The sequence below is a fragment of the Neoarius graeffei genome, chromosome 13 (assembly GCF_027579695.1).
Source record: "Neoarius graeffei isolate fNeoGra1 chromosome 13, fNeoGra1.pri, whole genome shotgun sequence".
In the NCBI taxonomy this organism is placed as follows: domain Eukaryota; kingdom Metazoa; phylum Chordata; class Actinopteri; order Siluriformes; family Ariidae; genus Neoarius; species Neoarius graeffei.
The window spans coordinates 50,488,992-50,514,607 of NC_083581.1; the positions used below are offsets into that span (position 1 = coordinate 50,488,992).

General features: G+C 39.6%; 1 protein-coding gene across 1 annotated transcript in view; it reads right to left on the reverse strand.

Annotated features, from left to right (window-relative positions):
• The window catches only part of si:dkey-178k16.1 (band 4.1-like protein 1), a 79,089-nt gene that overhangs the window by 13,609 nt on the left and 39,864 nt on the right, over nt 1-25,616 (reverse strand). Inside the window, exons 4-11 of the mRNA XM_060936875.1 lie at nt 25,117-25,221; nt 15,727-15,769; nt 14,792-14,867; nt 12,123-12,341; nt 7,266-7,353; nt 5,055-5,219; nt 3,995-4,092; nt 3,498-3,673 (exon numbers count right to left, since the gene is read on the reverse strand). Of these exons, the coding sequence (XP_060792858.1) occupies nt 3,498-3,673; nt 3,995-4,092; nt 5,055-5,219; nt 7,266-7,353; nt 12,123-12,341; nt 14,792-14,867; nt 15,727-15,769; nt 25,117-25,221 (970 nt within the window). The remainder of the gene's footprint in view (nt 1-3,497; nt 3,674-3,994; nt 4,093-5,054; nt 5,220-7,265; nt 7,354-12,122; nt 12,342-14,791; nt 14,868-15,726; nt 15,770-25,116; nt 25,222-25,616) is intronic.

Genomic DNA, 25,616 nt, shown 5'->3' on the forward strand with positions numbered 1-25,616 from the left:
AGTGGAGTAGGGCCAGTGCCACCACCCAGCATCACCGAAGGACGCGATCTGCTTGGCTGAGGACCATCTGGTGGCATTTCTAGTGGCAGGCAGGCATCCCTCCCCTTCTCCCTCTTTCTCTCCCCCTGTCTGGTCCCTCCCCCCATTTCCTGCACCATAGAAATGGGGATTGACTCATTGACTCACTGTTTTGTCCCAGCTGGTGGAGGGGGAGGTGCTGTACACCAGCCGGAAGTTCTTGGTGCGAGAGACTAAGTTCAGCACCATCAAGAAGGAGTGTCTGGTCATCAAATGGGCAGTCCTCACCCTCCGGTACTACCTGCTGGGATGCCCTTTCGCTCTCTGCTCGGATCATGCCCCACTCCAGTGGCTCTACCACGTGACGGATGCCAACGTATGGATCACTCGTTGGTATCTGGCTCTTCGGCCATTTAAGTTTGAGGTGGTCCACAGGCCAGGACAATAATAGCTGTAGCAGGTTTCCTCTCCTTCCTGAGTGGGAGCGTGCTGCAGGCCAGACAGCTCCCTGGACTGAGACAGGCAGTGGGCGAATGTGGAGGCAGAGGCATTGGTTGAGCATCGATTTGTGAATGGACAGCAGGGCCACGGGAGGTGAGTGGCAAAGCAATTACACCTGGGACCAATTAAAGCTGATGAGTGTGTCTGTGTGTGTGTCTTCTCTTTTCAGTGATGGCCAAGGGCTTAAAGGTAGAGAAAAAGAGCTGAGAGGAGGATAGACTGAGATCCAGCACAGAGTGTGTGTGTTTGTGTGTCTCAGTGAGATGGTGAATAAAAACAGCTGAAAAGCAAAAAGTCAAAGAAAGCTAAATAAAGCAAGTCAAAGTACCCCACCTGTCTCCATCCTTCAGTTTCCCAACTTCCCTGAAGTGTTACAAGTATATATGGTAAACCATATGGTACATGGTAGTCACTTGGAATGCTTTTCAATTAAAAGGTGTGTCAAAAGATTGTCAAACCTTTCAAAATTAACTTGTCAAAAGTTAATTAGTGGAATTTCTTGCTTTCTTAATGCATCAAACAGTAAAAAGCAAATAAAGAAATACAGCAAATAGCCCTATTCAACAACTGTATTAATCCATATTATATCAAGAAGAACTGCTTAACTAAGTAAAGAGAAACAACAGTCCATCATTACTTTAAGACATGAAGTGTCTTTTAATTGATAAAAATAAAGAAAAACTATTGAAATATATATGAGGATACTTCAAAAAGTTCTCTGCCTCACCCAGAAACAAGGGGCGTAACTCCCATTTTAGGGCATAACTGTATACTATAAAGCCTTATATCACTGTCTACAAAAACACAAATGAAAGAAGCAATCAAAGAAAAAAAAAGAGAGGAAAGCTTTGAGCTGGCATGCTGTTGCTCCAGGCCAATGTGCCTGTCCACACAGCACAGGTGGCAGTGGCAGAAACAGCCAAATGTGGCTTTGAACTGTTGCCCTATGCACCTTACTCACCCGACCTGGCACGTCTGACTTCTATCTGTTTCCCAAACTGAAATCACATTTGTGTGGTTGCCATTTACAGAGTGATGATGATGTCCTCCATGCTGTTGAGGAGTATCTGGAGGCTGAATATATGACCTTCTTCCACAAAGAGATAGCAAAGCTTGAACATCGGTGAACTGAGTGCATTGAAGTTAAAGGAGACCATGTTGAAAAATGATGTAAGAACAATCTTTCTCCTGTGATGTTTTCTGGGTGAGGCTAAGAACTTTTTGAAGTACATACATACATACACACACACTAGTGCATCTCAAACAATCAGAATATCATGAAAACGGTCAATATTTTCCATCAGGTATTTAAGAAAGTGAAAATTTTATATATTCTAGACTCATTATATGCAAACTAAAATGTTTAAAGCATTTTTCGATTTTAGTTTTAATATTTATGGCCAACAGCGTAAAAAATAAAAAACATCACAAAATATTAGAATATTTCATTTCGCGTTTGAGTAAAACAGTATAAATACCGTGGATCTCTTGGTGTAATTCAGTACACGCAACCACAAACATGGGGAAGACTGATGACTTGACAGTTGTCCAGAAGATGATCATCGACACCCTCCACAAGGAGTGTAAGCCACAGAAGGTCATTCCTGAAAAGGCTGGCTGGAAAAGGTGCACAAGCAACAGGGATGACTGCAGCCTTGAGAGGATTGTCAAGAAAAGTCGATTCAAGAACTTGGGAGAGCTTCACAAGGAGTGAACTGAGGCTGGTGTCATCAAGAGCCACAACGCACAGCTGTCTTCAGGAAAGGGGTTACAACTGTTACATTCCTAATATCAAGCTACTTCTGAACCAGAGACATCATCAGAAGGGTCTTACCTGGGCTAAGGAGAGAAACAACTGAATTATTGCTCAGTGGTCCAAAGTCCTCTTTTCAGATGAAAGTAAATTTTGCGTTTCATTTAGAAATCAAGGTTCTAGAGTCTGGGGAAGACTGGAGAGGCCCAGAATCCAAGGTGTTTGATGTCCAGTATGAAGTTTCTGCAGTCGGTGATGATTTGGGGTGCCATCTTATCTCCTGGTGTTGGTCCACTGTGTTTTATCAAGTCCATAGCCAATGCAGTTGTCGACCAGGAGATTTTAGAGCACTTCATGCATTCATCTGCTGACAAGCTTTATGGAGATGCCGAGTTCCTTTTCCAGCAGAACTTAGCACCTGCCCACAATGTCAAAACTACTGCCAAATGGCTTGCTGACCATGATATTACTGTGCTTGATTGGCACAGCCAACTTGCCTGACCTGAACTCCATCGAGAATCGATGGGGTATTGTCAAGAGGAAGATGAAAAACACCCGACCAAAAATACAGACAAGCTGAAGGGCACTATCAAAGCAACCTGGGCTTCAATAACACCTCAGCAGTGCCACAGGCTGATTGTCTCCATGCCACACCGCACTGATGCAGTAATTCGTGGCAAAGGAGCCCCAACCAAGTATTGAGTGTATAAATGAACAAACTTTTCAGAAGTTGTACATTTCTGTATTTTAAATCCTTTTTTGATTGATCTTAGGAAATAGTCTAATAATTTGAGATACTGGATTTCTGATTTTCATGAGCTATAAGCCATAATCATCAAAATAAAAAAAGGCCTGAAATATCTCACTTTATGTGTAATGAATATAGAATATATGAAAGTTTAACTTTTTGAATTAAATTCTGAAAAAATGAACTTTTTCACAAAATTCTAATTGTTTGAGATGCACTAGTATATAGTACCAGTCAAAAGTTTGGACAACTTGTTCCTATTTGGAGAGACACAGACAACACTTTCTATGTTTAGTATTAACAATGATGTAATATCAAAGCAAACTTTCAACTGTTCCTTCTTTAGTGTGCATCATGGAATGATTAATGCTTGCTCAGAGGTGCTTAATCGTGTATGAATATGTGAAAATGTACATTTATACCAGTGTGTTCATGGTTGAAAATTGTACTGTTACGATAGAAATCAATAAGACATACCTCCTTCTAGACTGCGTGAGAGTAAGTATCTCCGGCTAGCTGATCGCTCAAACTGAGGGGCTGGCCTATCAATTAATGCACTCGCCTGGCGAGTCTGGGCCTGAGTCCGCCCACTGTAGCGGAACTTTGAGCCAATCACCAAAAAACCTTTGGGTGGGGGTTCAGGAGAGACCAACCTATGGGAATAGCCAGGCAGTCAAGATAGATTTCTTTACACTGTCTAATTGTTGGTAGATATGCAGTGTAAGCCTTCATACAAACCTCTAAATAGAGAAAATATACAAACAAATTTACATTTTGATTTCAATGAGGAGAGTCTTGCAAGGGGACAGATTTCTAACTCATTCCTCTTTCTAAAATGTTTTACTAAAATGTTTTATACGGGTGAGATGCAAAATAACTTACAGTAATGAGTCTGTCTGCCAGGTCACAGATGCTGTATTGAATAATAATTTATAGTGCTAAGTGATTTATGAGGTGAAGCAGGAAGAGCCTACCTGAAAAAAGTGTGGTGTTCAATGCAGACCTTCCACAAGCGTTTGGAAGCTCGATGATTTGGCAGCTTAAAGCCAATGGTGCTCTCAAACTGTTCATACTGGGGGTGCAGGGGAGTGTGTGTATGTATAGGAGGGGGTGGGAGCAGAAGGGGCAGTGTGTTACTCCAAATGAGGTGGTGGAATCGGTGAAAGTAAGACTACAGCATGCACACACTAATGCCTTGCACAACATAATACACAAATCAAAATCAGCCCAATGAATTCGCAAATCATTTGCGTGTGCTACAGAATACACATTTACATTTGAAGATAAGGTACTCTAAATTGAAATTATAATAAATTTAGTATGCATCTCAACAAAAAGAAGCACAAAGGCTGTGGTATATTATTCAGGTTCCATGGGAGGAAGTGAAAAGAATGAATAAGCTGCATTTACTTCTGTCGTACATATTTATATGCATGCTGCCTAAGATATGGAATTAAACCATAAAAAATAAAAATGTTCAGTGTTTATAATTTAAAGGTTTATCATTTAAAATATTTATAAACCTTACATCACAGGATAAAAGAAAGTTGTTTATAATCAGCCTTAAATCACAAGACTTTTCGTAGTCACAGAAGCCAAAAATGAGTCTGACTGTTCTTCAGATGCTCAAACCAACCACAGCAGACTGTTTATTAAAACTGTTTATCATACGTTTCTCTTAGCTTCTAGATGTAGAGATTGAAATGACCACATACAATTCATCTTCATTGACTGCTTACTTGACCAGTGCACCTTCAAATCAATCAAAGAGGATCAAAACAGGTTGACTTGCTGACCTGAACTTAAACCCATTAACACATTTAGAACATTGTCTTATTGTAATCTTTCTCCATCTATATATCAAATGTTCGACTTATTTATGAAAAAGTTGTTAGAGGCACATTTCCCAAGCTTTGTCATGACATGCAAATATTTCTTTCAGGATTAATGATGGAATTAAAAATTATAAATCATGTACACGTGCATTTATAAACAGTGTCTAAAAAGAAAACATTGAAAGAAAAATCAAAAGACCTTTTTCTCTACCTCTCCAGGGCGGATTTTGATGTAAAAGTTGCTTCTCTTATAGGAGATTTTGAGAATCTTGGGCCAGGCAAAACGGTTAATGCGCAAACGGTCTCTGTAGATTAAGAGGCCACTTGAACACACACCTAACATTATGTCAATGCCCTCAGAGTCCTGTAAAATACCACACACAAAGTGGAAAAGAGAGAGAGATGATGACAAAATATGGGAAATTTACAATAATAATTAAACAAAAACAGATAGATAGATAGATAGATAGATAGATAGATAGATAGATAGATAGATAGATAGATAGATAGATAGATAGATATGTATTCATAACATTTTCAAAGGCAGTTTTTCAGATGAAATGTGGCATGTGTGTTTATAAGTTTTAAATATCATTATAATTAGTTGGGAAAATTGTTTGTATCCTATGGGCGCTCTGGAGTTTGTGTAAATGTATGTATAAGTGGACTCACTAATGTGAACCTCGATTGACTGGCTTAAAATTGTGCAACTTGCATGAGTTACTGCAACTTTATATACAAACTGCAATTTCAAATTTAAATAATTTATTGAGTACTTCAATTGCACATTTCATATTAATGATTTGATGGCAAGCTAAAACAAATCCATTAATTAAGACAAATAAGACTAGCCATTTAATCAATACAAAAGAAATAATCTATAAATGGAGGAAGAGTTAGTGTGTGTCTGTGTGTAAAGGGTGTGCTGCAATGGCTGAGCTGCATTACTGGAAGATTTACCACATTCAGCCCTTAGGAGGTGCTCTTCACTGTTTCGTTGTTATTTTGACATTTTCTCTCTGAGGCCCACTTTACACGGGGACGGTCTGAAACAAAAACGCAAAAGTCCGTTTTCGTTCTCACTTTTTTCCGCGTCTACACGACCGTTTTCAAGGAGGAAATCTGCGTCTATACGGTGACGCATAAATGTGTGGAATTCAATTGGATGTGCATGCCAGGCGGCTAGGTGGTGCTGTGAAAGACCTCCGCTATGTCTGCACGCATGCGCAACGTCTTCCGTCTTGTCTGATCTGCACATCTGCGCCGCGAAAACTTTGACTACTCTAGCTATGGTAAGTAAGAAAGTAAGTAAAAAAGTAAGAGCATACTATACCCGCCTCTGTTCATTAACGGTATATGTGCAGATTCAGTATAGATGTTCGAAGGACTCCTGGACGTTTATTAAAGCTGCCAGAGCAGCTTGAAGGTCCGTTGGATCGATGTAATCAGACATGCTCTTACTTTTTTACTTACTTTCTTACTTCCCGGGCTGGCATGTACAGTATATGACATATGTATGACGTAAACGCGTACCCGACGTGAGCAGATCTGAGCAGAGTTTCGCGTATTGGGTAGTTTAGACGGATATGCAATGGGGGCTGTTTTTAACTTATCCACTCTGGAAGGCGTTTTCAATTTTTTCCGTTTTTCAGCCTCGGAAACGCCATCCCCGTGTAGACGAAAGGCACTTCCGATAAAATATTTAGTCATTTTTACCCGACAGCGTCCTCGTGTAAACAGGCCCTGAGCTTTGCCTTTAATGGAGTTTTATGTTCATGACTCAGCTGTGCTGTAAACACACTTGGTGCTTTACAGGTGATATATGCACTTGAGTACGAAGAAAATCAGAGTTCCTGAGATTTTTAGTTTGTGCTGGCTGATGATGTTTATTCAAACAAACACTATCCCAAAATCAGTCAATAACAGGCACAATTTCAGGTAATCAACAAACAGGCCACATGAGGCAAAGCCAAATGAGTTAAAAGAAAAAAGTCAAAAATATAACCACTCGGTTTTCTAAGTCGAGATTTGCAGTGTGTACGTGATGAGCAATCAGTGAGTTCAGTCAAAAGTCTAGAGATGCAGAGTGTGTAAAAGGGTGAAGTGACTGGATTTTGATCATGTTATTTGCCGCAGTGAAACTGACTGTGATGTTACAATGTACACTCAAGTTACTAAAATGATTGATCAATGCAGCCCGATGTCTGTATATTCCTAAGTCATCCAGCAAATAAAATATGGCAGTGAATATTGAAAGTATTTATTTCATTGCTATTGTTCATCTTTTGTTAGAATTTTAAGAACTCTTGGTTGAGTCAAACTGAAAATATCTGTTAAGTGCGATACAAACAAGGTTGTTATTAATATTTTTACATATCCTTATTTATTAAAACTAGCTGCAGATATGCACCTTAGCATGATGAAGATCAACTCCATACATTGAAAGCTTTTTAGCATTCTCCAGAAAGTTCATCTCAGCTTCTGCAGGACTCATGCCCCTGCAGCAGAACACAATAATTATCATCATTATCATCAGTAAGATAAAAATAGTATCACAATTATCAATATCATCATTCTAATCACTGTAATCCTAATCATTCCATGAGAACATCACAATGAATAAAAAGGAAATAAATAAGTAAAACCTGAGTGCCTTTTCCAGATGGCACTAATTTAAACAGCTTCAGCTCAAATTCAGTGTAAATGGGAATGCTTTTGGTTGTTTGCTCTGAGTGCAAAATAAATGATCGTGATTAAAATATTACTACCTACATTTTGAATGGATACATCTGGTTATACACTACTACTTGGCTACTTTAATAGGAACAAGTTCTTGATTCTAAGATTTCTGTTCTTGGCTGGCAGGAGTGGAACCCAATGTGGTCTTCTACTGTTGCATGCTGAGATGCTTTTCTGCTCATCACAGTTGTAAAGTGTGATTATATAAGTTGCTATATCCTTCCTGGCAGCTTGAACCAATCTGGCCATTTTCCTCTGACTTCTCTTATCAACAAGCCATTTCCACCCACAGAACTGTCGCTCACTCAATGTTTTTTGTTTGTCGCACCATTCAGTGTAAACTCTACAGACTGTTGTGTGTGAAAACCCCAGGAGATCAGCAGTTTCAGAAATATTCAAACCAGTCCATCTGGTGACACGGTAGTGTGTTGGTTATGACTGTCGCCTCACAGCAAGAAGGTTCTGGGTTCGAGCCCAGCAGCCGACAGGGGCCTTCCTGTGAGGAGTTTGCATGTTCTCCCCATGTCTGTGTGGGTTTCCTCCAGGTGCTCTGGTTTCCCCCACAGTATAAAGTCATGTGGCCAGGTTAACTGGCTACTCTAAATTGTCCATAGGTGTGAATGGTTGAGAGGAGAAAACCTCAATAATAATCCAGTAGAAGGCAACGGGAAACCACTACTGTAATTCTTTCCTAGAAACTTTGATGGCTGAAGCTGTCAGAGCAGACCTGCCATCAGGCAGAACACTCAAGAAGAAGACTCCAGCTGGCACCAACACCCTTGCCACAGTAAAAGTCACAGAGATCACAATTTTTCCCATTCTGATGTTTGAAGTGAACATTAACTGAAGCTCTTGATTTGTATCTGCATGATTTTATGCATTGTGCTGCTGTCAAGGGATCGGCTGATGATATACTGCATAAGGTGCACAGGCATAGGCATAGGGTGTACCTAATAAAATGGCCAGTGAGTATAATTTATCAGTCCATTTAATGATAATGTGTATTTACTTGTTAAAGTAAGGTGTTTCATCATCATTTCAGTCTTTTTCTCTCCCAATCATTGCAGTTGTTTATGCAAATATTATGAATAAGTACAACCCCAATTCCAAAAAAGTTGGGACAAAGTACAAATTGTAAATAAAAACGGAATGCAATAATTTACAAATCTCAAAAACTGATATTGTATTCACAATAGATATGAAAAATGTCAAAAGTGAGACATTTTGAAATTTCATGCCAAATATTGGCTCATTTGAAATTTCATGACAGCAACACATCTCAAAAAAGTTGGGATGGGGCAATAAGAGGCTGGAAAAGTTAAAGGTACAAAAAAGGAACAGCTGGAGGACCAAACTGCAACTCATTAGGTCAGGGGTGTCAAACCTGATCCATAAAGGGCCGTGTGGCTGCAGGTTTTCATTCCAGCCATGCAGCAGCACCCTGATTTGGCTTATTCAATCAACTGACACACCCACCCTTTAATCAAGGGTGGGTGTGGCTGCAAGTATTTGACTGTGTGAAGACAGTTCAGTTGATTGAATGAACCAAGTCAGGTGTTCTGCTGCATGGCTGGAATGAAAACCTGCAGCCACAAGGCCCTTTATGGATCAGGTTTGACACCCCTGCATTAGGTCAATTGGCAATAGGTCATTAACATGACTGGGTATAAAAAGAGCATCTTGGAGCGGCAGCGGCTCTCAGAAGTAAAGATGGGAAGAGGATCACCAATCCCCCTAATTCTGCTCCGACAAATAGTGGCGCAATATCAGAAAGGAGCTCGACAGTGTAAAATTGCAAAGAGTTTGAACATATCATCATCTACATTGCATAATATCATCAAAAGATTCAGAGAATCTGGAAGAATCTCTGTGCGTAAGGGTCAAGGCCGGAAAACCATGCTGGGTGCCCGTGATCTTCGGGCCCTTAGATGGCACTGCATCACATACAGGCATGCTTCTGTATTGGAAATCACAAAATGGGCTCAGGAATATTTCCAGAAAACATTATCTGTGAACATAATTCACCTTGCCATCCGCCGTTGCCAGCTAAAACTCTATAGTTCAAAGAAGAAGCCGTATCTAAACATGATCCAGAAGCGCAGACGTCTTCTCTGGGCCAAGGCTCATTTAAAATGGACTGTGGCAAAGTGGAAAACTGTTCTGTGGTCAGACGAATCAAAATTTGAAATTCTGTATGGAAATCAGGGACGCTCTGTCATTCGGACTAAAGAGGAGAAGGACGACCCAAGTTGTTATCAGCGCTCAGTTCAGAAGCCTGCATCTCTGATGGTATGGGGTTGCATTAGTGCGTGTGGCATGGGCAGCTTACACATCTCGAAAGACACCATCAATGCTGAAAGGTATATCCAGGTTCTAGAGCAACATATGCTCCCATCCAGACGACGTCTTTTTCAGGGAAGACCTTGCATTTTCCAACATGATGATGCCAAACCACATACTGCATCAATTACAGCATCATGGCTGCGTAGAAGAAGGGTCCGGGTACTGAACTGGCCAGCCTGCAGTCCAGAGCTTTCACCCATAGAAAACATCTGGCGCATCATAATACGGCAAAAAAGACCTAAGACAGTTGAGCAACTAGAATCCTACATTAGACAAGAATGGGTTAACATTCCTATCCCTAAACTTGAGCAACTTGTCTCCTCAGTCCCCAGACGTTTACAGACTGTTGTAAAGAGAAAAGGGGATGTCTCACAGTGGTAAACATGGCCTTGTCCCAACTTTTTTGAGATGTGTTGTTGTCATGAAATTTAAAATCACCTAATTTTTCTCTTTAAATGATACATTTTCTCAGTTTAAACATTTGATATGTCATCTATGTTCTATTCTGAATAAAATATGGAATTTTGAAACTTCCACATCATTGCATTCCGTTTTTATTTACAATTTGTACTTTGTCCCAACTTTTTTGTAATCGGGGTTGTATTGAAATACCTATTCTGTTGCTGTTTTACTGTTTCTAGCACATGTATTGTGTATTATGTTTTATTGGACTGTAAGTATAATCACTGAACCATTCATTCATCAATCCATCCACAACCGCTTATCCTGTACAGGGTTGCAGGCAAGCTGGAGCCAATCCCAGCTGACTATGGGCGAGAGGCAGGGTACACCCTGGACAAGTCGCCAGGTCATCGCAGGGCTGACACATAGAGACAAACAACCATTCACACTCACACTCAGACCTACAGTCAATTTAGAGCCACCAATTAGCCTAATCTGCATGTCTTTGGACTGTGGGGTAAAACAGTGCAAACTCCACACAGAAAGGCCCCCGTTGGCCACTGGGCTTGAACCCAGAACCTTCTTGCTGTGAGGCGACAGTGCTAACCACTACACCACCGTGCTGCCCTGAACCAATCATTTGATGTTATATTTTTCAATACATTGCTGTCTCAAGCAATCCTTGTGTTCTGCTTGGGTGAATTTTTTTGGTGTTGTTGTGGGAAATTAATAAAATAAAATAAAAACTTCCTCTTCATTTGGATGGCCTGCTAAGGTCGTAATAAGGGAGCTCTGGGGTTCTGCTCCACTCAATGTACATCTGCTCTACTTAGTGTGCCTGCTAATGCCTCCAGGCCTGACACAAACAGAAAACCTTCCATCCATCCATTATCTGTAGCTGCTTATCCTGTACAGGGTTGCAGGCAAGCTGGAGCGTATCCCACCTGACTATGGGCAAGAGGCAGGGTACACCCTGGACAAGTCCCCAAATCATCACATGACTGACACAGAGACAAACAACCATTCACACTCACATTCACACCTACGGTCAATTTAGAGCCTCCAATTAGCCTAACCTGCACGTCTTTGGACTGTGGGGGAAACCGGAGCACCCGGAGGAAACCCACACAGACATGGGGAGAAAATGCAAACTCCACACAGAAAGGCCCCCGTTGGCCACTGGGCTCGAACCCAGGACCTTCTTGCTGTGAGGTGACAGTGCTAACCACTACACCACCCTGAACCAATCATTCGATGTTATATTTTTCAATACATTGCTTTCTCAAGCAATTCTTGTGTTCTGCTTGGGTGACATTTTTTGTTGTTGTTGTGGGAAACTAATAAAATGAAATAATAAAATAGATTTCACTAGAGATTATGTCAAAATCACTTTAACCCACTAGTAATAAGGTAAAAGAAACTAATAACTAGATCTTAAAGCATGTTTTTGTAACTATGAAAATTTTTTTATCTATGTACAGTATATATATATATATATATATATATATATATATATATATATATATATATATATATATATAAATTTTTTTTTTTTGTCCTGTGTCAAAATGACCTCCATCTTTTCAGCCAACATGGACACGGTAAAGAGAAAATATACTTTAAATTTAAAAGTACATTTTACTGTTGCTATAATATTGTATTTTATAAAGATGAAAATCTAAAAATGTACATATTTGCTAGCACAATTGGAAGTTTAAATGTTTTGTCCATTTTGAACAGGACATGTGGGTGTGAATGTGTGTGTTTTGGTGTGCTTCCTTGCCTGTAGGTGCGGTGGAGTTCTATAACCCTCTCTTCCAGCTCACGTGTCTGGTTGGGAGCGAAGTGGAAGTCACTGATGTAGTCAAGCCCATGCTCTTCTGGGTCAAAATCTCCCAGTTCAGCCTGTACAGCATATGAGCCTAGCAAAGCGTGTGTAACAAATGAACATGGCAAGCGTCCTGACAGCATGTCCTCTCTTAACTGAAGACACAGGTAATACCTAAAAGCACACAGATACAAAGGCACCACAACCATTCAGAAAACAACCCGGATCCAGGCTTGTGCCTTATGTTTAGTGGGTTAATGATGTGCTAATGACACAAGTCATATTTGAGAGTTTATCTAAGAACACCAAATGTCAGGAATGTGGAGATATGGTAAAAACTAGGGGTGTAACAATACACTCCAGTCATGCTTTGATTCGATTCACAATACTGACCTCATTTGATTCAAGTCTCAGAATATTTTGAACAAAGTCTGACGTGAAATAAATTGTGACTGAAAAGACTTTCTGAATCATCAACAATGCAAAACAATTTTTGTCAGCATAAAACTCAATAAAAAATTCTATGAATGAAGGGATAATATTGTAAACAAAATGTACTATAGTGCATTTTGCACATTTTAAGATATATGCACATACAGTGGTGCTTGAAAGTTTGTGAACCCTTTAGAATTTTATATATTTCTGCATAAATATAACCTAAAAATATCATCAAATTTTCACACAAGTCCTAAAAGTAGATAAAGAGAACCCAGTTAAATAAATGAGACAAAAGTAATATACTTGGTCATTTATTTATTGAGGAAAATGATCCAATATTGCATATCTGTGAGTGGCAAAAGTATGTGAACCTTTGCTTTCAGTATCTAGTGTGACGCCCTTGTGCAGCAATAACTGCAATTAAACGTTTCCGGTAACTGTTGATCAGTCATGCACACCGGCTTGGAGGAATTTTAGCCTGTTCCTCCATACAAAACAGCTTCAACTCTGGGATGTTGGTGGGTTTCCTCACATGAACTGCTCGCTTCAGGTCCTTCCACAACATTTCGATTAGATTAAGGCCAGGACATTGACTTGGCCATTCCCAAACATTAACTTTATTCTTCTTTAACCATTCTTTGATAGAATGACTTGTGTGCTTAGGGTCGTTGTCTTGCTGCATGACCCACCTTCTCTTGAGATTCAGTTCATGGACAGATGTCCTGACATTTTCCTTTAAAATTCGCTGGTATAATTCAGAATTCATTGTTCCATCAATGATGGCAAGCCGTCCTGGCCCAGATGCAGCAAAACAGGCCCAAACCATGATACTACCACCACCATGTTTCACAGATGGGATAAGGTTCTTATGCTGGAATGCAGTGTTTTCCTTTCTCCAAACATAACGCTTCTCATTTAAACCAAAAAGTTATATTTTGGTCTCATCCGTCCACAAAACATTTTTCCAAAAGCCTTCTGGCTTGTCCACATGATCTTTAGCAAACTGCAGATGAGCAGCAATGTTCTTTTTGGAGAGCAGTGGCTTTCTCCTTGCAACCCTGCCATGCACACCATTGTTGTTCAGTGTTCTCCTGATCGTGGACTCATGAACATTAACATTAGCCAATGTGAGAGAGGCCTTCAGTTGCTTAGAAGTTACCCTGGGGTCCTTTGTGACTTCGCTGACTATTACACGCCTTGCTCTTGGAGTGATCTTTGTTGGTCGACCACTCCTGGGGAGGGTAACAATGGTCTTGAATTTCCTCCATTTGTACACAATCTGTCTTACTGTGGATTGGTGGAGTCCAAACTCTTTAGAGATGGTTTTGTAACCTTTTCCAGCCTGATGAGCATCAACAACGCTTTTTCTGAGGTCCTCAGAAATCTCCTTTGTTCGTGCCATGATACACTTCCACAAACATGTGTTGTGAAGATCAGACTTTGATAGATTCCTGTTTTTTAAATAAAGCAGGGTGCCCACTCACACCTGATTGTCATCCCATTGATTGAAAACACCTGACTCTAATTTCACCTTCAAATTAACTGCTAATCCTAGAGGTTCACATACTTTTGCACCTCACAGATCTGTAATATTGGATCATTTTCCTTAATAAATAAATGACCAAGTATAATATTTTTGTCTCATTTGTTTAACTGGGTTCTCTTTATCTACTTTTAAGACTTGTGTGAAAATCTGATGATGTTTTAGTTCATATTTATGCAGAAATATAGAAAATTCTAAAGGGTTCACAAACTTTCAAGCACCACTGTATAGTGCATATATCTTAAAATGAAATTAAATAAATTTTGAATGAATAAACAACCTGTCTGACCTGGGGATTCAGTAGTAGAAATAGATCTCCAAAGTTGTCTCAAACGCCCAATTTCCCTGTCTCTCCAAGAAAGAATGTGTTTATGTGGCCAGCATGCTCTCTCTATATTTTAACTCTATGGGTTGTGTAAATTGGGACCGCTGGTTTTCAACAGTGCAACCTCATTACATGCATACTTCGTAGAATGCTGATTTCCACGACATGAAACACACATTTCCGTGATGCACATTGTCACATTTTTGCATCATACTGCATGAGTATTTTGTAAAAGCACAAGAAAAAAATAACAGAGATCAACCAGCTGGATGTGAAAAGCCCGGGCTAAAGGTTTAACTGCAAATGCAATGCACTCACCGAGTGATGTCTTCTATCAGCTGTGAGGGGTCAGGAGGATAGAACTTGACAGCAAATGAAAACTGCCAGGAGCCTACTGCAAGCCGACAAGCAAAATAAGAAGTTGGTTAAGAAAAGGTCTTGACACTTTAAAATAGTCTGGGAATATAACTGTTTCATAACACTTTTCATGAACCCAACTTCATGCTTAGGCTTATCTTTAACTTGGTATAAAATGTGAACATTTTACAACTGCAGGATGAAACATCAAAATGATTGTTTAATTTTGTTCCAGAATGTATTGGATTTTATCCCCTTAAACTCCAAGGATCCATCCAGTAGATCCCGACTAACATTCCTCACACTCATCAGTACATACTTTTTCTGCCAGTTACTGATAATTGTATGACAAATAATTGAATAATAAGACGAGTTTAAGGATTTTAATAATGAGCAAGAAAGTGTGCAATTTACAGTCGAAACAGAATTTCAGATGTGCTTGCAGATTACTAAGCATTGTAACACTTCATTGTACAATGGCATTTACAGATTCATAATTGTACATAATTCTTCGTAAATGCCTGTGCTTTATAATAGTACACATTATAATAGTAAGTCACAACAAAAGGTGAGTATATTACAAGGTATTATGGTTATATTTACTTTAAAAAAAAATTAACCTTTTACATTTATATTACTTTGTGTTTATATGTTTGTTTGAATTTTATTAATGTTTTATCAGATTTTAACAAAATAAAACATGCTTATTCCAAAATTATTATTATTATTATTATTATTATTAATAGTAGTAGTAATAGTAGTAGTCGTAGTAGCAATAGCAGTAATAGTAATATGTTGTGGTTGTTGTTTTTGAATACATTATTCATAGAAAGTGTTATGAAGCAAAAAATGTAAGGATATTTATTTCTATCAAAGTTATTTTTTTCCAAACTTACCCCGAATTTGTTTTTTTATCTCTTTTGATGGATCCAGCCAGTTCTGAAAGGAAAGGAGGAAAAATCTCCCATGAGATTATTAAGCACTTTACATGATCGGGAGAGGCGAACCTTTCATTATAGTGACAGTGTGTCTCTGCGATGTCAAAAGCAATAATGTAATATGTTCCACTAAATGATCAGTATATTAATAATCAACAGCAATACAGTCACCTCAGACCCATTGTAAAGTCTCCTTAAAAGTTTTTACAGGTTGGAGTCTTCCTCTATATTTTCTCTGTTTCACATCAAATATGAAACATATCCTCTATAGAGAATATTTATCCAACCTTTAACACACACACACACACACACACACACACACACACACACACACACACACACACGTAACATGTTCTCCCCGTGTCCATGTGGATTTCCGGTGGGTTCTTCAATTTCCTTTCACTGTCCAATAACATGTCGTATTAAAAAAACATCTATATAACCCAAGGTTGCATAAAGTCCATCCATCCATTATCTGTAACTACTTATCCTGTTACGGGCAAGCTGAAGCCTATCCCAGCTGACTATGGACGAGAGGCCCTGGACAAATCGCCAGATCATCGCAGAGAGACAAACAACCATTCACACTCACATTCACACCTACGGTCAACTGTGAGAGCCACATTTAATAAACAATTCCAATCAATTGAATTGAAATTGACACTCGTGTTTCTGATTTCCAGTTTTTTTAAATATCATTCTGACCACCAAGATCTCAATATTTTTTTAGCAGAACAACTACAGTTATATTCTAAAATAGTTATTTATTTACAGGAATCCGTTTAATTAAAAAAAAAGTAGGTAAAGCTATGAAAAATCACTTCAAAGTCTCCTGTGAAGCATAACATCAAAACTAGCAGACAGAAAATTTTGCTGAATACTTCATCAGAAACAGTGCGAGCTAGAGAGCATCCCTATAACAGTTATCTGATTGATATTCACGAGTAATCCAGTCAGAAACCGATCAGAAGAGACAGAGAGCCTGACTACTTTCCCATGACTCAAAAAAGCACTGGCGGTTTCCCGATATCACACAAGCAGAGTTTTTTATTCTGTTGTACCAACAGAATAAAAAACATATATACAACTACAGTTATATATAACTGTCGTTGCTCCCAAAGTACTGAACAGATCTTAATGAGATAAATTTCTTTGGAAAGCAGAAATTATAAGCTTTTTAATGATAGTATTGACGACAGAAAATATTCAAGAGTTAAGCATTGACGGATTTGGAAACCTCAATGAGCGTCTGCATGCACAGTTTTCACAGCACGGCCAGTGGGCATTTGATATGCCTACTTTAGTATATTAGAACCCTGGCTGAACAGTTCTCAGTTCTGACAGGTCTGATCAGCAAATCTAGCAAGTCATTAACTAATGCTTCTTTATATGTTGATGTATGGTCTAGTTCTTCTTCTTCTTCTGGCTGTTCCCGTTAGGGGTCACTACAGCGGATAATGTCCCTCCATCTCCTCCTGTCCTCTGCATCTTTTTCTGTAGCACCAACCGTCCTCATGTCTTCTTTCACCACATCCATAAATATCATATTTGGTCTTCCTCTTTTCCTTCTAATGACCATCAATATATGTATGGTCTAGCTATGTGCCTTGTAATTTCAGGAATATGTCAGTGATCATTACACCAAATATCCCAGAATCCAGAGATGGTTTTGCCTGGATATTTCAAACTATGACCCATATACTGTATAATGAAATTCATTTTGGGTACACTCCGATCACGCCATTGTAAAAAAAAAAAAATCTCCAGATATGCTCAAGATGTGCTCCAGACTCTTGCAAGAATTTAAAAAGATAGCTCTGGAGTTTTGGGGTTTTGGCGCAGTGGACGTTCAAGTGACTTGTTGTTTAAATCAAAGACATAATAATCTACTGTGCCACTCTTCATGAGTACATTACACATACTAAATAAGTACTGAGAGGTTTACATGGTAGCCTGTTATGTCAAATCAGACCACAGTCTCCTTTCTTGGATGCAGAATTAGTGCAGAGGCTGTACAAATTTCCGCCAGTTAAAGACGTGCTTCATGGCATCATCACTTTTGAAACATACAAAGCTGACACTTCCATCTGTCATAGAAGTGGGTGCCTCTGAAATAGATGTGAGAGCAGCACTATGTCAGAAACGAGGCTATTCAGGCAAATATTTTCCATGTGCTTAATGCTTCTTTCTTTTCCCTAGCCAAGTGAAACTGTGATGTAAACTAAACACCATCCTGACAAACTATAATCTGATGCATTTTAGTGCAGCAAAATATTTTGGGGTCAGTCAAGCCAAGTGGGCACTTTACGCTCTAGCTTTAACTTCAGAATATCATCCAGAATATCAGTCAAGCCAAGTGGGCGCTTTACGCTCTAGCTTTAACTTCAGAATATCATCCAGACTACCAAGTCATTCTCTTATGTTCTCTTCTCAAAGCATGAGGAGGAAATGGCTCTTGTAATTTGAGACATACCCTGTGTCTGAAATCGCTCCCTACTTACTATATAGAGATCTTGCATGTGACGTCACAGCCGATCCAGATTGTGACAGACGCCATCTTGTCGGTCAAACACCATATTCCGCCTTCTACTTCTACCTTTTCTTCTGGAAAACCCTACTATATACAATTCTACTACAACGGCTGCAAGCTCTCCCTACCTGTGCACGGTTTTTATGTTTTTTGTGTGTATTTTTGTGTGTTGTTCGTCTGTACCGGACTTCAATATCCACTACAACCGTATGGACTTACTGGACATTGGTTTCCAGCAGAAAATGACGGTTTGTAGCGATTTCCATCGCATGCACAACATTCCGGACGAGAAAAAAAAAAAAAACATTCCGGACGAGAAAAAAAAAAAAACATTCCGGACGAGACCAGATTGCGAGACCAGCGGGGTCTCCGTGGATTGTTATCGGAAGCAAAGCGAAGGAGGCGGCGCCGGGAGCCAAAGCAGAAGCGAGGCTACAGGCAGAGCCGGCCTGTTGACTAAGCTCAGAAAACAGCTACTCAAACCTCCACTGCCAAGCCTCTACCTCTCCAACGCCAGATCCATGTAAACAACACGGACGATATGGAATTACCTTATTCTATTCTATAATCGGCTGGTCAGTGCTATACTCAATACTTAAGTGACTTACCCATCCAGTGAGGATCATTTTCTTGCTTACAAGATGCCACATCTGAGTCGCTGACAAATCCTGAATTTCTGTAGCGAAAAGTGTCCAGAGATTTATAAGCACGCAGTGCTTCACCACTGAACAGCGAGGGAAAGTTGATGGGGTAATCATACACGTCCGGGTATTCCGCTGGCAGTTCAAAATCCGGTCGTGAAAACTCCGTCCGGAAAGCCATAAGGGTCACAAATCTGTAGATCGTTTATTTTAGACATATATATCTAGTTATCTGTTCATTAGAAAAATGAGCCGTGTAGTCCGTCGGTTGAATTGATCCATTCTGTACACGAGTGCAGCAATATTCAGCTGTGTTTTTGACCGACACGATGGCGGTTGTGTACTTTCCGGTCACGTGACTGCAAGATCTCTATAGGGCACTACAGAGGGTTCCCGCATGACGTCACCGCGCCGTGAGATTTCGGTAGTCGCCATATTGGAAGACCAAGTACACATCTATGCAAGTACATACATACATAAAACAAACTACACCTGAAATGTAGCCAGGGCCGGTTCTGCCCTAATCTGGACCCGGGTGCAACATCGTGCAAACCCCCCCCCCCGAAAAAAAAAAAAACCACACCAGTCTAAATCAGGACAACCAGTGTTCGAACTACGGGGGTACTCGGGGGATCCGAGATCCCCTGAAACAGACATGAGATCCCTTGAAAACATGATTTGGGAAATGTTGGGGGGTCTCTAAAATATTGGCAAAATGATGTTTATTGACATAGCAATCGTGTGTAACGGGAAGCATTTGCATACCCGAAGTGTTGTGTTTACATCAAAGATAAAATAAACCGATATGACAACGACTGCTGCTGCCAGGTTGGTTGTTGAGTAGCCTGACTGTTTTTTTTCTTGCGTGTGGTATCATTTTTGACGCGAGGTTGTTTTTTGAACATGCCAATGCGGACACGATTTCCCCTGATGAGTTATGACTTCAGACGCGATGCGTGTGTGGAGGTGTGGAGTCCGCGTGATATGTGCGTAAGATAGGCTTCTCATGTGTTTGGAGATCCGCGCTCCGAGACAAGCGCAAGCACCCCCCCCAGGGAAAAAAAGGGACCCCCCCCGAAAATATCGGCATAGTTCAAACACTGAGGACAACCATCACATAACTATAACTATAAACACTTTAGATCAACTATTTTAACTAAATGGGCTATAATAAATAAGCCTGCAGGCAGCCACGGCGGGCTGCCTCAGAAAAGTAACCATTCAATGACACAACTGAAAGCCTGCAGCCACGGCGGGCTGCCTCAGAAAAGTAACCATTTGTCCTACCTTAAAACTCGTTTTGCATTTTCTGCCTCCTTTTTTGTATTTTCGACCCTGCGTTTATTTTCTTTCCTTTTCTGAAAACCCGATTTGTGTCCAGACATTTTGTTCTGCTACCAACGAACTAACTCGTCAGGTCTCGGCTCTCGAGTCCGCGATGAAGGGCAACAATTGATACATTTTTACAAACAGCCAATAGGGAGGTTGCAACATTCAGGCTCTCCTTTGCTCACAGACACTCAGTAATGCACTTATTCTCTGTCTCCTGGCAGAAAGCTCCTTAGTTTGCTCCCCTTGTGTCTCAATCACAGCTGGTATTCTGAAGAACGACTTCTTTTCACCTTTCCCATCAGCTTTGTTGGAACACCCTAACACAGCACAAAAGTTTACCATTGTAGGTTTATGATGAATCAAGTGCCTCGTGGGTTTAAATTCCGCGCGCTGCCGTTATTTCCCCCTGATCACGAGTTTGTTGGTCTTCCAATATGGCGCAGGGTCTGTTTACTTCCGGTTTCCGGTGACGTCAGTGGGAAGGGTCTATATAGTGGGGACGCCATTTTGTAGTGCTGTCCGAAACCTTAATGAGGCTTATTTACAACCTACATAGTGCACTCAAAGTATCCCACAGTGCATCACGAAAAGTGGTGTACAACTGATGGTCACTAACCAAAGCAATATATCCCATCATGCATTGCGGTCGCGTTGAAAGAAATCAAATTAAAAGTTTCAAATTTTACTTAATAAAAGGCAGCGGCAAAGAAGAAAATAGTCTGCCTTGATTTAAAAAACTGAAAGATGCAGGTACTTTGTATTGATTAATGTGGGACATGCTCAGTATAATATGCATTTATCACAAAAATACATGCATGTATTTATTATTTTGAAAACCCACCAGCCGGCTGATATGGCACATTTTAATTGTGCAACATTAATGACGTAAATACCAGCGTGACGGACAAGTGTCTGAAAGCATTTTTTTCATTTGACCAATGAGCGCACTATATAGTCGTCTGTATAGTAATTCCCTATATAGTGAGTAGGGAGTAGTGAACAAGTGACCGATTTCAGACACAGGGATAGAGAAATACTTGTTCTACCTGTGCTATGACCAAATTACTACATACAGTTAAGACAAACTCTGTCATAGATTGCATATAAATTATTGCAGGATCATCAGTTAATACCACAAATCTCATGTCCTACCATCATCCAGGTAGCTAACATGCTTTCAACTACAATTATGGGCTTAGCCATTCATCAATAAGTTGGAGTAATGGTAAGGCTCAACTCAGGGACAACAGGTACAACAGACAAACCAGGAATTATTGAGGTTTCTTCACAGATGGTCCAGTAAAACATCTACTAAACAGGATCATTCTCTTGCTCAGGCAGAGTATGTGCAAATTTGTTGCATCACTTTATCCACAGGCTTACTACTTTCTAAGGCACTGAGATAACCACCTTGCATTTTCCCCAGAATGATTCTCAAACTGCAGTTATGACAATTCATGAATGAGTTCAGAATGAAGAAAGTATGAAATGTGGCCCACATCTGCCTACAGGAACAATACTTTAAAGCTTAGTGAACATAAAGAAGGGTAAACATTCACAGTTGCTTCTGCTCCTGAACACAGTCAAGTGTGCCAATACTGTAATCTTCAATGAAACACACACACACACACACACACACACACACACACACACACACACACACATCATTATACCTTTTATGTCTCTGAATTCAAATGTCTTTCTTCACTATTCAGGACAGCATTAGGTAGAGCATTCAGCTCCACAATGTTGCATCCCATGTAGGGCAGAAAGAAAGTGAAACAGAATCCATTTGGGATATGTCCCAGCTAGAAGGTAACAGAAGGTGGCTCATGAAGAAGAAAATGCAAGATCAAGCTACCGTACATAGTAATGAGGAAACATTAAATGTGGGTAAATAAATAGAAATGACTTGAAACTTTAAATGTTTAAAAATGCTTGTTATTTTCATTTCTGCTGTCTTAAATCTGCTGGGAAAAGGACTTCTGAAAAGAGTGAGAAACTTTGGCAGACACTACACTAGCATGTAAATGAAGATTTTGTGTGTGTGTGTCAGTAGAGAAGCAATTCCAGCTGGAGACATTAAAGGATGTCTGCTTGACTTTGTCTGATCAGTCGATAGTCTGGATGCAGCTAGGCTCGCAAAGTAGCTCGATAACAAGGGCAACCTTATCTATCTATCTATCTATCTATCTATCTATCTATCTATCTATCTATCTATCTATCTATCTATCTCTTGTTTTTACATATTTGTCTTCAAATTATTTATTACCTACTGATTCATTCACGGGGCGGCACGGTGGTGTAGTGGTTAGCGCTGTCGCCTCACAGCAAGAAGGTCCTGGGTTCGAGCCCCGGGGCCGGTGAAGGCCTTTCTGTGTGGAGTTTGCATGTTCTCCCCGTGTCCGCGTGGGTTTCCTCCGGGTGCTCCGGTTTCCCCCACAGTCCAAAGACATGCAGGTTAGGTTAACTGGTGACTCTAAATTGACCGTAGGTGTGAATGTGAGTGTGAATGGTTGTCTGTGTCTATGTGTCAGCCCTGTGATGACCTGGCGACTTGTCCAGGGTGTACCCCGCCTTTCGCCCGTAGTCAGCTGGGATAGGCTCCAGCTTGCCTGCGACCCTGTAGAAGGATAAAGCGGCTAGAGATAATGAGATGAGATGATTCATTCACCATTCACATGCTTCCATATTTAAAATCAGTATCAAAGAAGTGTAAATAAACTTTGACCTACTCTTCTTTTGCTTTAACCTATTAAATAAATGAATGATTTATTAAACCTATTTTTATATTTTTATTTACTGTTTATTTACTGCTATTGATTGATTGTTCATTCAGTCAGTCAGCAGAAAGCTGACCGAGTTGCACTAATGCTGACCCTAGCCAAGCTGCTTATAGTTGGACTTTGTGTTTCTATTTTTGTTCCTTTACTGTCATGTTATTTGTTCGAGTAAGAGTCTCTTCCTCCGCATGAATTTTGTTTTCATCAGGAATCTCCATATTTGTTAACACAAGATCTCAAAGAGGTCATTTAAAGTTTAACTGACTGCTGGAACATTATGGCTTTGTCATTTTCAATGTTTAAGATTGTATCTGCCCTTTTCAGTGGAACTGTTTTGTTTCTGTCTAACACATAGTTTGCCCCATTGTGGCTAGAATTTCAATGCAAAACCCTTCCATCACCAAACCTGAAAGCTTTTTCACTCTCTTCATATTCTACTTCTTAGATTTCATCTTTGTTTAATTCCCTGATATAAAGATCAAGTAATTTCTCTCCATAAACTGGTCTGGTACAAGCTGTGCCAATGACAGCTGATTCCAGTGATTCCAGCACAATATTCCACTCTTCTACATCTTTTGTCGACTTCACATGCTTCTTTTTGTATATGCAATCTTCTGTCTCGTGACATGTGGTTTGGCTGACATTTTCATCATACCTACCTAGAGATTCTGTGCCAAGTAAGTGACTAATTTTCTTTCTTACCAGCATTATGCTTGTGACATGCAGCATCTCCGTTTGCATCTAACGGATGCATCACCTCCTTGTAGCAGTTTGTCAGTCCATTTTCTCTAATGCTGTGTTCACTCCATCATCTTTGTATTAGTTCTCCGAGAGTATACTAGGACAGCGTCCATTGCTCTCTCTTCCAGTTAGCAACAAGGGTATAACTAAGCCTGTTTCTTTTTGGTGAGTTCTGTAATGCATCGCCACATTACAAATTAATTTTCCCAAATTTCATAGGATTTCTTTTTATCAAAAGTTGGTGGAATTGTGTAGGTTACAATAGCCATCTTTTGATACATGCGTTTAACAACAATAATCATATTACTGACGACACTGCACACCCATTATAATTAAACACAGCCCTCTCCCCCATAGCTAACGCCATATTAGTGTATGCACCTTAGGAAATATAGTTTAACAGATTTTGCACCCTAGGATTTTGCATCCTAGAGCTTATTTTTTTAATGGTTGCTGACATACTTTCTGCAGGATATACATGGTAATGTATGGGTAAATATTACCCAAAGTAAACATTTCTTCCAGATTTACCACCATTTTAGTATCATCATCACGACACGGCAAACCTGACTGTGTGACCCCTGGTTCCAATCACAACTATTGTCAGTACGTTATTAAAACACAAGCAGGATTTTGTTTACTTCTCAACAAATTAATTACACCAAAATATTAAAGAAACATCATTAGAGTCACTCTTGAACAGAACGTAAATATTAAAAAGGTGATCATATTAAACTATGGTTGAAGCTCTCTGAAAAGTGGTAGATCACCATTATTCACACATACAAAGCCACACACACACACACACACACACACACACACAGAGAGAGGAAGCTCAGGCAGCAATTTATGAGCATAACACCTTTTTATATGCATTTATTTATATGGTGTGGTGTTTGAATGAGGAATGCTTTATGTGGGAATGTTGATGGTGAATGTATGCTTAAGTCTAAAAATAGTAAATAACACTAAATAAGGTCAGCTGAAAATATAGAAAGAGCTGTGTAAATTGGAAACATATGCCGTTTAAATGATAAACTGTAGAAAAATCAAATTCATATGTCCAAAAGTACAAAATAATCAGAAATAATGCAATAATTAATAATAATTAGTATTAATGAATTCTAAAACAGAAGACTAAAACTTAACTGTGATATACATTAAAACAGTAATAGAGGTAGGCAGTAAACAAAGAGGAAAAAGCCTCTTACAGTACTTTGTTTTGAGTCCTAAATTTGTATATATGCTTATGTTAAATATCAGTAATTTTTTTTTTTCTGATTGTGGATTTAGCCCTGTGGTATTGTGTATGAAGCCCAACCTTTTGACTGTCAGCATCACAGAAAGTCAGGCCAAAGTAGTCCTTCTCCAACAGGTTCAGATGCTCACACACCAGATCCAGCAAGACTTGACCTTTACAGGATTTCTGCCCCGGCAAACATACAACACACACACACACAAAAAAAAAACCATATATTTCACAGTATGTATGTATATAAGCATAATGTTGTTACATACTTGGCACATATATTGTCCTGACCACCATCAAATACAAACAGAGAGAGAGAGAGAGAGAGAGATTAATTCTAGCAGTTATTAGTCATGCATGTAATATGATATTAATTGGGACCTTGGTCTATTTCCTTGTAAACAATTCAGCCAATTTTCCTCGGAGAAAAATGGTAAGAAATACAGTATCTACAGTGTATCTACTACAGTAGCTCTATCTACTGAGAACAGTGTAGCATTTTCAAATCTGAGGAGCATTTCAGGAGCATAAAGCTTTGCTTATTGTAATGATGGATTCAGCTGGACGAACAG